General features: G+C 50.9%; 1 protein-coding gene across 12 annotated transcripts in view; it reads right to left on the bottom strand.

Moving 5' to 3' along the window:
* GOLGA3 (golgin A3) overlaps nucleotides 1–11,261 on the bottom strand; it is a 45,093-nt gene extending 33,832 nt beyond the window's left edge. For 2 of the 12 annotated variants that reach the window (XR_010407371.1, XR_010407372.1), the window contains exons 1-4: nucleotides 10,963–11,261; nucleotides 5,578–5,864; nucleotides 3,492–3,545; nucleotides 2,734–3,015 (exon numbers count right to left, since the gene is read on the bottom strand). Coding sequence is in view for 9 of the 12 variants with exons in the window: in XM_064578122.1 (XP_064434192.1) it covers nucleotides 2,734–3,015; nucleotides 3,492–3,545; nucleotides 5,578–5,686 (445 nt within the window). In the remaining 3 variants the exon portion in view is untranslated. Of the gene's footprint in view, nucleotides 1–78; nucleotides 2,668–2,733; nucleotides 3,016–3,491; nucleotides 3,546–5,577; nucleotides 5,865–9,478; nucleotides 9,726–10,342; nucleotides 10,848–10,962 lie in introns of those variants that run through there. The other 10 variants (XM_064578122.1, XM_064578121.1, XM_064578125.1 and 7 more) reach the window with 10 other exon arrangements.
* Nucleotides 11,262–13,340: the final 2,079 nt, after the last annotated feature.

The raw sequence follows: 13,340 nt of genomic DNA, 5'->3' as shown, positions 1-13,340 counted from the left end.
GACAAATCAGAACAGCAGCTTGGCTGTTTTGCGTTCAATTACCAATTAAATATGATTTAACTTCAAACAATACCTCACCTTCTAGGTTGAAAGAGCTATTTCCTGATGGAGAGACGACCGTGAGCCCTGGTCCTGCCTGGTGGAAGACCCACTGGCAAAGCACGGGGTCTGTGCTCACTCCACCAGTGTGCCACTCCCCCCAGGCATCCAGCTGGAAAACGGCTCACCTGTGACTTGCAGCAACAAAAGAACTAAATCTAAAGTCAGTGCCAGGGCTGAGTATTCTGAGGCTCAGGGAACCTCAGCTCCCACGAGGCTCCAGCTATGCTCGGGACATGGTATAGGAGCACATGGGCAGTCGTGTCCACAGAACTGTACTGAGGGATAATCCGAGCGTGTGGTCAGGGGACACCAAACACGCCTTCTTCACACGGCCGCATCTGCGGATACGATCTGACCCACGGCTTGTCTAAATTCCTGCGGTGAGTCACGTTACAGTCAAGTTTTGCAAAACCAAAAGGAAAAGGCTGTTCACAGTGACCCATTCAGGACTCACCTCAAAGTGAAGGCTGAGCAGGCATCCCCGCAAGGCCTGGGGCTGCTTACCTCAGTTTCCTGACAGAGGCAACTCCGGTCCAGGGGCCAGGCTCAAGGACAGGAGGGGAAATGACAACTTTTTGGCCAAAAACAGAATTTAGAATATCTCAGAACCCAAATCTTTTATTTTGGGTAATAAAAGGGCTGAATAGTGAGCAAAAGGTATGACAGCCACAGGATTCTTTCACACTCAGCGCCGTGCACCTGGAATGCTGCCAAGGGCACAGCCAAGGTCAGCTACTAGACTGGTAAGAGCGGGAAAATGTCGTAATTTAACCACTTTACAGACAGTACCATCTTCAGATGTAGATTCTGAGAAGGTAAGCAGCTGTTGTTTTAAATAATCCCTAAAACCTCAGGGGCGCCTGGGTGGCTCAGTCAGTTAAGCGTCTGACGGCGGGGGGGGGGTCATGGTTTTGACTCAAGTCACGATCTCAGGGTCGTGAGGTCGAGCCCCAGGTCAGGCTCCACGCTCAGCAGGGAGTCTGCTGCAGATTCTCTCTCTCCCTCTGTCCCTCCCCCGACTTGCGAGCACGCACCCCCCCACAAAATAAATACAAATCTTAATTATAACAATAACCTCTAAAACCTGAGATTGCCAAGAACTTCACTAGGAACTCACCAAGTCATTACTAATGTGTGAGTTTATCACTGAAAAAAAGGTCTAGTACTTTTCACAAGGCTAAGGGATCCACATGGCAAAAACCTAGGGGTCTACGGCCTCAAGCAGGGAGCCCAAGTCAGCAGACTCAGGGCTGGGTGCATACTCGCCAAGAGGGGCAGCTGGTAGCCGCAGGATGCCGCCATGTGGGCACCTGGGGTTAGGGCTCACAAATCCCTACAATCAAGAATCCAGACTTTTATGTGACAGCTCTGGACTTCAATGTTGACAGTTAAAAGTTATTTTGTTTCTTTAACGTAAGCTCTACACCCAATGCGTGGCTTGAACTCACAACCCCAAGATCAAGAGTTGCACGCTCTACTGACTGAACCAGCCAGGCACCCCTAAGTTTGCAGAAATTTTAAAAAACATATTGCAACCCTAGTAAAATCATGCCTGTGAAGAAAAGAGCAAACAATCCAAAAGAAAAATGGGCCCAACAAATCAACAATTCACAGAAAAGAACGGCCAAACGGCCAACAGGTAGAAGATGCCCAAATGATCAGGGAAGTGTGAGCTCCAAACTGAAGTACTGGAGAAGAACTGTGGCACAGCCAACAGGCTGGTGAAACTGAAAACAGCGCCAGCCTGGGGCAGCCCGTGCCTCTCAGGGTCCTTAGTGGCATGGCGATGGGGCCATGCACGATGGAAATAAAGATGCCACTGTTTGGACCAAAAATTCTGCTTCTGGGGTGTAGCCCACAGAAATTAAAGCACCAACACGTGTGCCATGGCGCTCTCCACAGCTCTGGTCACGTTGGCCGACGGAACAAATGCAGAGACCCAGCCGGCCACGCCAGGGGCTCCTGACCAGCCTTCCAAGAATGAATCTGGAGTTGCATCAGACAGCGTAGGGGCAATCTCCACATGGTAACACTAAACAGGAGATACAGGATATGACAATCTAATCTCTTCTCAAAACACAATGACTGAAACCTGGGTGTTTGCAGGGGCTATAAAGGATTGTGTGAGAATGTGGCTTGCCTGCAGGGGAGGGGCGTGAGAGGTAAAAACGGCATGTGTGGTACGATCCCATTATGTAAGATCATGTGTGTCTGTGTATGACAAACGTGCTGGAAAAAGCACTGGATGTTTCCAGGGCTCACAGGCTGCCAGTTTGTGACCTGTTCATCCCTGGGTTCCCACACTGACTAAAATAATAAAGAACGCTGTCAAAGTTTAGCTCCCTGCTGACTGCTTGCTCACCATCCACGGTAACAAAAGACATGCCGCGCAGTCCTTTAAACCCAGACCTGGAGCAGCATCCCCAGTGTCGACCAGGAAGAAGTGTATTTTCTCTCTAAAAGGGGGCCACTTGCTCAACACACAACCCACCACAGGGATAAAACGGCGATGACAGAGGGACGAGCAGCAAGCTGGTCAGGGCACGTGCCTCTGAAGGGTGGTGAGTACCAAGGGATGCAGGAGGGGGTTGGGGGAGAGTGGGGAAGAGCCCAATGGGAACAGATGCTTACACAGTTGTGTTTCTTGCATAGGAAGACTGAGTCTGAGAGACTGCAAAGCTTCTTTTCTAACACTGCCCTCAGCACTAGTCCCCTGAGACTTCCTTAGGTTGTCAGGGAAACCAGCCACACCTGGAGAGGCATCGGGACCCCCTGGGCTTGTGGGGGAACCGAGAGGTGACGAAGGGTCTGGGAACGGTGGCGTCGGCCCATTCTGACAGGTGTCGCCCTTGCTGGGTACATCCAGGCCTCCTCCTCCTCCATCTGAAGCTCTGTGTACCTGGACACTGGCACCTGGAAAAGACAGCATGCTGGGCCATCATGGTTTTAACAACTAGATCAAGTTGTTTTTCAGACACGCAGCTAACACAGGACAGAAGGGACTCTAGATGCAGGAGAATGAGCTATCTCCACGCCCCATGAGACTGTTTGCTCTGGGAGGAGAGCAGGCCTCGCTCCCCTCACATCAGCGGGTGCTATCGGACAAGCGGCTCAACTGCTCATTGTGGAATCGAGATTGTGGGATTTAAGTAGTAATGTTTCCTTTTCATTTAAATAAGACCAATGAGAAATCCCATGAAAGTCTGGTTTTAAAAATAGCGGAAGGAAATCAATGCTAAAAACACAGCTGACAGCGTTCCTAACAGGCGCCGGAAACAGCGCGCTCATTAGAGCGACAGCCTCACACCGGGGCAGTTCCAAAGTTGTTTCACAGCATAAGTTCATCCCCCAAAACGAGAAATCTAAGGCAAAGAGGTACATTAACTGACCCGAACAATTACGGCAAAGAGTCAGAGTCTGTGCTTCTGTCTGATGAACACCTGCTAGATAAAAACCCAAGTTTAAACAGTGATGACTATACACCCACGTATCCAGCTCAGTTTTACCCACTAACATCACTATACACAGATTTGTCATACACTAACTGAAACCTATTTCCTTGTCAAAAGAAAAAAAAGACTTCTTACAATTAAATGATTTTTACCTTCCCTGTCCCCTCACCCCGGTCAGGGAGCCAGTTGGCAGTCAAGAACCAAGATGGCGCCTGGAGGGAGGAAGGGAGGGTCCAGGGGCCTCTGGGTGTGGTTCCAGAGGTTCCAAGGGCAGCAAGGTCCCAGCCTCCCACAGGGATCCACACCACTTGGATCCCTGGATGTACCCAGGATGCATCCAGGAAATTGCCGTTTGCCCAAGGAAATTCAAAATGGGTTTCTGATACTTGACATCTGAGTTCCAACCAATACAGCGACTCAGTCATGCTTCCTGAGAGGAAAAACAAAAGGGGCACCACAGACTCAAAGCAGAGTGAGGAGACTGGACCACAGCCCTGACCCGACCATCTGCTCTTACGCAAACATCCCTTTGGCTCCATGCTGGGTGAGGGGGAAGGGAAGCCTGGATGTCACATACAAGGTAATCAGATCAATACCACTTTCTGATGGGCTTATAGATCTGGGAGAGTCTCTACATCTTCCTGTTTACATGACAAAATAATTTTTTGAGCATTATATTATACTTTTAAAAAATATAAAAGAAGGGCGCCTGGGTGGCTCAGTCGTTAAGCGTCTGCCTTCGGCTCAGGTCATGATCCCAGGGTCCTGGGATCGAGTCCCACATCGGGCTCCCTGCTCTGCGGGAAGCCTGCTCCTCCCTCTCCCACTCCCCCTGCTTGTGTTCCTGCTCTCGCTGTGTCTCTCTCTGTCAAAAAAATAAATAAAATCTTTAAAAAAAAATATAAAAGAAGGCCCAAAAACATTAAGACTATTGTTCCCAAACAAAAGCCAAATCGTGGATAAACAAGTAACAAAGATGATGAGACAATGACAAAACATGGCTACTACCACTTCCCACTGCGTCTGTCGGAGTACTTGTGTTTTATGCACCATTCTTTCAGTCCTCACAACTATCCTATGGTGCATGCACCATTACTCCTCCACTTACACAAGAAGTGAAATGAGATCAAATACGAACCCTGCTGGAGAGTTCAAGCTCTTAGTGACGGATCTAAGAGCGGGCTCCCTATCCCTATCCTGCTGTTACCAGCCTTGCCAGGCACTGAAGGAGCAGTAATCAACAAAACCATTTTAGGTGCCTGAACATCATTTGCAAGAACAGAATGCAGGGACACCTGGGTGGCGCAGTCGGTTAAATGTTTGCCTTTCGGCTCGGGTCATGATCACAAGGTTCTGGGATCGAGTCCCGCATCGGGCTCCTTGCTCAGCAGGGAGTCTGCTTCTCCCTGCCTGCTCTGCCTGCCACTCCCCCTGCCCGTACTCTCTCTGACAAATAAATAAATAAAATCTTATTAAAAAAAAGAACAGAACACAATTTCTGCCTGCAAACCAGTATTACAGACTCTACGACTTCCAAGCACACATTGCACCGACCCCCCTAAACAGGAAGGGGCATAAGAACCAAGTGAATAATTCACCCTGTAGTTCTGACACATGAATAACCCATCAGCTAACATGCAAATGTGGTCCAATAATCCTTAGATCACTACTGGGCCATTTCTGGATCCCAGTTAGTAAAACTCAGGCAACCAACCGACAAGAAAGGTAGGACGTAAGGCAGGGAACAATGTGTCAGTGAAGACCCACAGAAGACGTAAGGGGAAAGAACCCACTGCTGCATCCTGCTGGAGCACAGCATGGGACAGCTCCTATCCTGTTTAACACACACGGTACTTGATTTAAAGTTGCAACTAAGAAAAAACACTCATCTCATTAGTAAAAACACTCTGAACATAAAGTTCGTTATGGTCTTACACACCACAGTCTTGTTCCAAAATGCAAGAGGATCCACATCCTCCTATTTAAAGGCAAAATGTCAGCAGCAGAGTAACCACTGACTTACACTGGGCTTCGTCCCACTGGTCAGGCGGTGCCGGTGAGCCTGGGGGCTTGAGGAGGGCCTCCGGGTCGGCTGGGGTGCCACTACTAGATCCAGCTGGCGTTCCGTCCATGGTCAGAATGGCACAGGCTGGGCTGTCTCGGGGGCTGCAAGCAAGCCGCCGGCAGGTGCGGTTTCAGCCATCAGCAGCAGCCAAGAGCTTCTGGGAAGAACCACACTAGGCTTTCCATTTTGAGGAGATTTAAAGTCTCAAAAGTGGCTTGAAATCAAACCAAGTAATATCATGTTACCTGAAAGGAGGGAAAAAAGAAAGTATTATGAATCTTCATTTGTCAGATTTGAGTAATAATTCCAAGACTAACATTTGGCTCCCAACTCACATCTATATAATAAACACAGATTTATTCATTCAGCAGACAACCCTTCAGTACCTACAATATCTTAGGTTTTGAGGATAAAATGCTGGACCAGCCACACCTGGGCCCGTTCCTGAAGGAGCTTCATGTCTGTACCGGTGCCAGTTAAGGGCCATCCTGCCCGGGCAGGGCTGGAACTGGAACTATAAGCACCCAGGGAGCCTCCTAGCAGAGGCAGGGCTTGGGAGGCTGAGGAACTGAGTTGTTTGTTAAAATTTAAGTAATTTGAGTCAAATAGCCACATGTGGCCAGTGACGTCTGTACTGGACACGCAGGCCTAAGCACTCACAGGGCTCGTAGGGCAAGCTCCCCTCCCAGGAGGCCTGACCTGATGGTGGAAGACGCAAGTGCACGGAACATGGAAACAGTACACTGTATCACGGGAAGCACAGGGAGAGGACACATGGAAAGGCAGCCACCTGGGAATCGGGGTCCAGAGAAGGCATCTCATAGCAAGTGACCAGTCTTGTCTTTCATTTCTGTCAGGATCAGCTTTTAGCCCATCCTACTAGGCTAAGTTTAAGGGAGGAAAACTTCGCCCCAAGTTCGGTAACCGGTTACCGTTCTGGAAGCATACCGAAGATATTCATAACCTGTTCCTCATCATCAGATAAGGTTTGAGCCACCATTCATTCTGCAGAGATGTTGGCATTTTCTTCCTTTGAAATAAGTTTCACACTATTCTACATACTATTCTGTGTTTCACGAGTTTCAGGACAAAAATTTACATGACTTCCTTCTTCAGTGTACAAATCCCATATAGACATTTCAGATAAGAGCCTGAGCAGTGGCCACACAGGAAAGGGGGGATGATGCTGACACAGCAGGAGGATGTGGGTGTGCCTCTTTCTCCACAATCCTCTCTTGCCGTACCCCTGGACCAGGCAGCACTGGTAGTTGACATAACCTGGTCTTACCCATGATCAAGTGACTAGTGATGGCGTGTCCCCTGTGTAAACCCAGGAGTGGCTGGCTTGCAGCTCTAACCATCCGCATGTTCCACTCTGCTGTCCAGCACCCTACAGGCCAAAAGATGCTGTGGCTCAGTACTAATGCTGATAAGAATATGAAAAGGTTACATGTACCATTAAGTGCAGAACCAGCACTAAGGGCTGTACCAGAAAGAATCATGATAGAATGTGCGACAACAGGGGAGACAACAATCCAACCAGCTAATTGGAAAGCACTGGGTGTCAGTGTGACTCAGTGTCTGGCTTGCGTAAATATTTGAAGACTGAAACAATACCTGGATCACAGAAATGGAGTTACTAAGGCTGGCCAGAACGTGATCCTGTCTGCAATGAGTTTTCTATCTTGTTTTTGTCTCTACAATAATCAGTAACCTCTTTCATCCCCAAAGCCTTTCTGGGGTGGGGGAGAAGGGGGGATGGACAAACAGGCTCTTGGAGGCTCCACACCTGTCCGTGCACATCCCACAGGGCCCTCCAAAAATCACCATTCCACACGGTCCCAGCTCCATGGAAAACCACCTGGCTACTACAGATGACTGATCCTATGGAGATGTCCACAAAGCAAGGCACGGCACATGAGCAAAAGGATAGCCAGGCTGTCCCCTTGATCACAGGCTTGCCACTTCAAGAACATGTAGCAACAGAGTGGACCGTGAAATGCACAGGGCATACTGCATGTGCTGCTCATCCTGACACATTCTTTAACAAAAGAAAATGTCTGCATTTTGCTTTCGAAAGTGGAGGCATACTCTGGTTTCTCTTCAAAACACCAATCTTTCGCCTTCAAATGTGGCGGCAGGGGTGAAGGTGTGTAAATCACCTGTCCCTCTGATGCCTGAAAGGGTAACAACGGCAGATGAGTGCTTTTCAAGCAGAAGCTGGTTCCTCTGCCATGGATGCCTCTCCCCCCTTGACCACCACGCAAATTCCCAAGGACCCTTTCATGTCTACCATTCGGCACTCCTCTCAAGTCTCTCCTGGGCCTCAGATAAAGTGCCTAGCCCACTCCTTTCTGCCGTCGAGATAACCCCTCTGTGTAAATGTGTGTGTGTGCCCATCTCCTCCATCATGCTGCAGAAACCACCGCTCCAAGTCTGCCCCACCCCTCAAACATCCCCTGCTCCAAGCTGTGCTCAGCACAGGCTACTGACTTCAATCTTTTTTTTTTAAAGATTTTATTTATTTATTTGAGAGAGAGAATGAGAGACAGCACAAGAGGGAAGAGGGTCAGAGGGAGAAGCAGGCCCCCCGCTGAGCAGGGAGCCCGATGTGGGACTCGATCCCGGGACTCCAGGATCATGACCTGAGCCGAAGGCAGTCGCTTAACCAACTGAGCCACCCAGGCACCCCGCTACTGACTTCGATCTTTGGTTCTGCCAAGTTCCACCCCTTAGCAACCAAGCTAGTGGCTCCACAATAGAGTGTTTGCCTCCTGAACATCAACACTGCCTGTTCAAATACAGAAAAACTATTCCTACTAAAAATACTTGGAAGCTACAGTCCCAGCGAGAGACAAAGAATGCCCCTGGGAGTTATCAACTGGCAGAGGACATGTAATGGCCACACCCCGAATAAGCAACGTCACCTGGGTAAGAAGGAAGAGGAGGCAACCAGACAGACTTCACTCATGTACTAGAAACAGAACACACCAACCGGACAACGGAAGGCAGAAGGGTGGCCGAGGAGCCGCGGAGGAGAACGCGCGCCACCGAGGCAAGCAGTGACAACAACACTTGACCCTGACACTGTCCAGGAAAGAGGAACTCTGGCTGAGATGTTCAAGTTCCACCAAACATGGAGACAAATGCGTCAGGCCATCTGAGCCCGATGCCAGCACATACTCCACTCATTTAATTCCCTTTATTTGGATTTCTTGAAAAACAAGAAACCTGCTGAATCCCGAGAGGTCCTACCCACTTCCGAGTTGGATGATGCAGCCCTCCACCAATATGAGACCCTGGGACTGGGGTAACGTGTCCTGGTAACTCTTAAAGATGGCTCCTGTTCACATGCAGCTCCCCCTGCGGCCGGACAACAGACAGAACTCACTGACTGCCCAGAGCGGCCTCTGGCAAGGTGGCATGTCCCTGTAGGTAATAAGCTGGCACTCTCTGTCCTCAGTCTCAGGTGAACTTTACTTAGCGTGACTCAGTCATCAGGGTCTCATTCCCTCACTGCTGACAAAAACAGGGCAAGGAGAAGGGTCAGACAGCTGGGAGCACAGAACAAGGAAGCTGTTATTAGTAACATGCATTCCAGTTCCTAGTTTCAAAAAAACCTGAAATATCAGTCTTATCACAGTAGCGTTTTTGACCACCTGCACTTTGCTGTGTTTCCTAAAGGGAAGAGACGGGGCAAAATTAGGACTTATACAGTGTTCCTAACTCTGAATTCATGCCATCTGACATTGAGAGACTTCATACTGAGAAAACTGGCTCGGGCATGTGCGTGTGACTTCTGGCTTCCCCCACACAGCCGGTTATGTGGTTCCAGATGCACACGAAGTGCTCCTCGTACCCCGCCTCGTTTAAGTTGTTTCCACTGGCAGTCAGGAACAGCATGCCCAGAGATCAAAGAGGACTTCCTCAAGAAGGTAACGTCTAGCTGAGGCCACACCAGCAACCACCGGCAAACAGCACCTGGTGTGCAAAGCTCTGCAGAGCAGTGCCACAGAAAGGGTGGGCTCCAGCGTCAGTCCTGACTCCGCCACCCTCAGGTAAGGTCCTGGCAGGTTCCTCAACCGCTCTGCCGTTTTCCTCGTAAGCTAGATGATGACAAAAAGAATACAAAATCTTGCCAAGATTAAATGCAACAAGGCACAGGCCTGTCCCACAGCCTCCATGAACGGTCACTGAGTATTAGTGTTGTGTTCCCTTCAGCTGCTGCTCGTCAGCACTGACAGGTGAAGCCAACCGAAGATGCTCTCACTTAGGAAGTGCACTGCTGAAGGCGACTGGCAAAAACAAAAACAAAAAGCAACGCTACTTCTGAATCTTGGCAACGCCAGATGATTTTTATTTTCTTTTCTTGCCACCCAAGGTGCATGAACTGAAAGCGCTCATTCCAGAAACGGGTTGGCAATGCGAAAGGAACGATCGGAAACGGTCTGAAATGCGTGAGGCACCTGTAAACGGCAGACTCCGTGCCAGCGGTTTCCGATCACACTGGCAATAAGACCCAAGCCTCCGACCACGGACTAGGAAGTGGCCGGCCACCCGCATCCCCGTCCCCCGTCACTGTCCTCCCTTCTCACTGCAGCCTCGACCCACTTCTTCACGGCGGTCACCAGGGTTACTCTCCCTCTGCCCGCAACACTCCCGTCCCGCCACAGAGGCCTCCCCGCAGACCCACCCCACAGCAGCACCGACTTGCCGTGCGCACCGGCACCGAGGCTGAGTTCGGAGTCCGAGGCCCGGCAGAGCGCCTGTCACGCCACTAACGCCACCGACGTCTGCAGAACGAAGGCCGCGCCGTTCGCCGGCTCCGTCCCAGGGCCGAGCCCGGCCCCGGCCCTCGGGCAAGGCCCGCGCTCAGCCCCCGAAGCTGGCCGGAGTCCAGGCTCAGGGAGGGGCGAGCAGCCGCCGGCACTGCCCGCAGCCGGCCGCCCGCTAGCCTCCCGACCGCACGCAGGCTCGCCAGCCTGGCAGAACTTCTGCACAAGGACGGGAGCCCTCCCTCACGCGCCGCGCGGCGCTTCCCAAGCAGCCCTCAGCAGCGGGGGGCGCCTGACAGAAATCGCGCCCCGCGCCGCGGACACAGCGCTCGGGAAGGGCTCGCCGGGCGGGGGGTCAGGAAGCCGGCTCCAGGCCCCGAGGCTACCAACGGCGAGCTGCGGGACCGACGCGGGGCGTCACCGCTCCGGCTGGAGCCGCGTCCGCCCGCCCAGGCCCGGCGCCCCTCGCCCGCTGCCTGGCCCCCGCCCCGACCGCGCCGCGCCCCCCGGCCGGCCCGCACCCTCCCAGGCCGGAGCCCCGGCCCGGGCGCCTGCCCGCGACCCTCACCCGGGCGCCGTGGAAGCCTCGGCGGCTGCCGGCCTCGCTACTCCAGTGGAGACGTGGCCGCGCGAGGGGCGGGGCGCGGCGCGGCGCGGCGACCGGCTAGGACCCTCCGGAAACAGCCTGGGCGCGCTGCCTCCGTTCCGGGAGACACACCGTCCACTTCTGCCGGCCAACAGCCGCCCTCGGGCCGGGCGGCCCCGACCGCAGGGTGGGACTCGAGAGCCCACTCACAACTGGCGCGAGGCGGACTTCAAAAAGTAAGTTTGCGAGTCTCTCCCTTACGGAAATGCAACCTCTGAACTTGCAGCACAACTCCAGCCGGAAGCTAAACAAGAGAACTTCCGGCGGAAGTGGCGTGGCCAGGGCTCGGGTCCCCGCCCCGCCCCAGCTGTCAGGCTGTGGGCGTGGTCACCCTCGCCCCGCCCCCTCGGCCCCGTTGCGGGGCGTGGCTAAGAGGCCCGGGCGCGGGTGGGGGCCGATGGGCGGAGTCCGTGCAGCTGGGTGGGGTGGGCGCCGGGGCTCGTCCCCGCCGCCCCTCGAACCCCGAACCACCCCCTCGCCCCGCGCCGGTTCTTATTTATCTTAAGGTGCCAATGCAGAAGTGACCCCTGCTGTGGAGCCATAGCAAGGTCTTAAAAATAAATAAATAAAAATGCTGTTGGAACAGGCCCTGAGGTTTAGGTGAAGGGTTTTTTCCTCTTTTTGTCTACGGGTATGGAATTGTTTCTGCACCGTTTATTGAAAAAACTGTCCTTCCTGCATTAACGTGATTTCGCACACTCGTGAAAAATCAGTCGGCTGCTTGTGGGGTGTTTCGCGGTTGTCGGATTCTCCCTGACGTCCTCCGTGGCGCGTCCCTCGCTCACACCGCGGCCCCCAGCGCCGCAGCCCTGACGTTGGGCCGGGCGTTTCTCCCGCTTTGCTTTTCTCGGGATTGTTCCGGGTATTTGGGGACCCATGCCCTCCCATGTAGATTTTGGAATAAACTTCCTATGTGTATAAAAATCCTTCCTGGGATTTTGATAGAATTGCGCTGAAACTATAGACCGATTTGGGGAGAATTGACATCTTTCCTATGTCGAGACTTTCAATCCGTGAAGGTGGTATGTCTCCCACTTAGGTCTTCTCTGACTTCTTTTGACATTTTGGAATTTTGATCGGACAGATCCTGTACATGTTGGGTTTTTTGTTGTTTTTAAAGATTTTATTTATTTATTTGACAGAGACACAGCAAGCGAGGGAACACAAACAGGGGGAGCGGGAGAGGGAGAAGCAGGCCTCCCGCCGAGCAGGGAGCCCGATGCAGGGCTCGATCCCAGGACCCTGGGATCATGACCTGAGCTGAAGGCAGACGCTTAACGACTGAGCCACCTAGATCCTGTACATGTTGTTGATACCGAAGTATTTAATTTTCTTTGCAGTAATTGTAAATGGTAACGTTTTAAAGTCTGGTTTCCACACGTTCATTGTTAGTGTATAGAAATGTGATTAAATGCTGTGTGTTGATCTTGTATCCTGAGAACTTGCTGAACTCATTAGTTCTAGGAGTTTTTCTTCTTATAAATTCCTTGGACTCTTCTACATAGATTGTCATCTCAACTGCAAATGCAAAATTTAACTCAAAATGATCATGGACTTAAATGCAGAAATATGTGAAACTATAAAACTTTTACAAGAAAACAGAGGGAAAATTTCAGGACTGAGGGCTTGCTGAAGTGTTCTTGGACATGATACCACAAAAGAACAAAATGAATAAACTGGACTTCACCAAAATTAAGAACGTTTGTTTTGAGAAAGATTCCAACAAGACAATGAAAAGACAAGCTACAGACAGTTACAAAATATTTGCAAACCGTATATTTGATAAAGGACTGGAACCTAGAATATATTAAGAACTCCCAAAACTTAAAAAAAAAAAAAAAGCAGTTAGAAGATAGGCCAACATATGAAGAGGCATTTCACCGAAAAGGATATACAGATGGCAAACAAGCTTGTGAAAGATGTTCATCACTGGCCATTATAAAAATGTGAATTAAGACCACCTCGAGATCTTACTACACATACCTACTGGAGCAGCTAAAATATATAGTAGCAATACTAAATGCTAGCAATGATGTGGAGAAACTAGATTTTTCATACATTACTGGTGGGACTATAAAATGGTACAGCCACTCTGTAGTTTGGCCATTTCTTTAAATTAAACATATACTTGATTGTATGACCCAGCAACTGCACTCCTGGATACTTATCTGAGAGAAATGAAACTTAAATCCACACAAAAAACTGGAAACAACCAAAATCCGACCAACCCCACAACAGATGAATGGTTAAACTGTGGAGCATCCACATCCACATCATGGGACTCTCTTCAGCAATAAAAA

This window comes from Mirounga angustirostris, unplaced genomic scaffold, assembly GCF_029215605.1.
Source record: "Mirounga angustirostris isolate CCGP_5_RB_7025 unplaced genomic scaffold, mMirAng1.0.hap1 SCAF_14, whole genome shotgun sequence".
Lineage (NCBI taxonomy): Eukaryota > Metazoa > Chordata > Mammalia > Carnivora > Phocidae > Mirounga > Mirounga angustirostris.
Note: the sequence above shows the minus strand (reverse complement) of the source record. Positions and strands in the feature narration are given on the sequence as shown.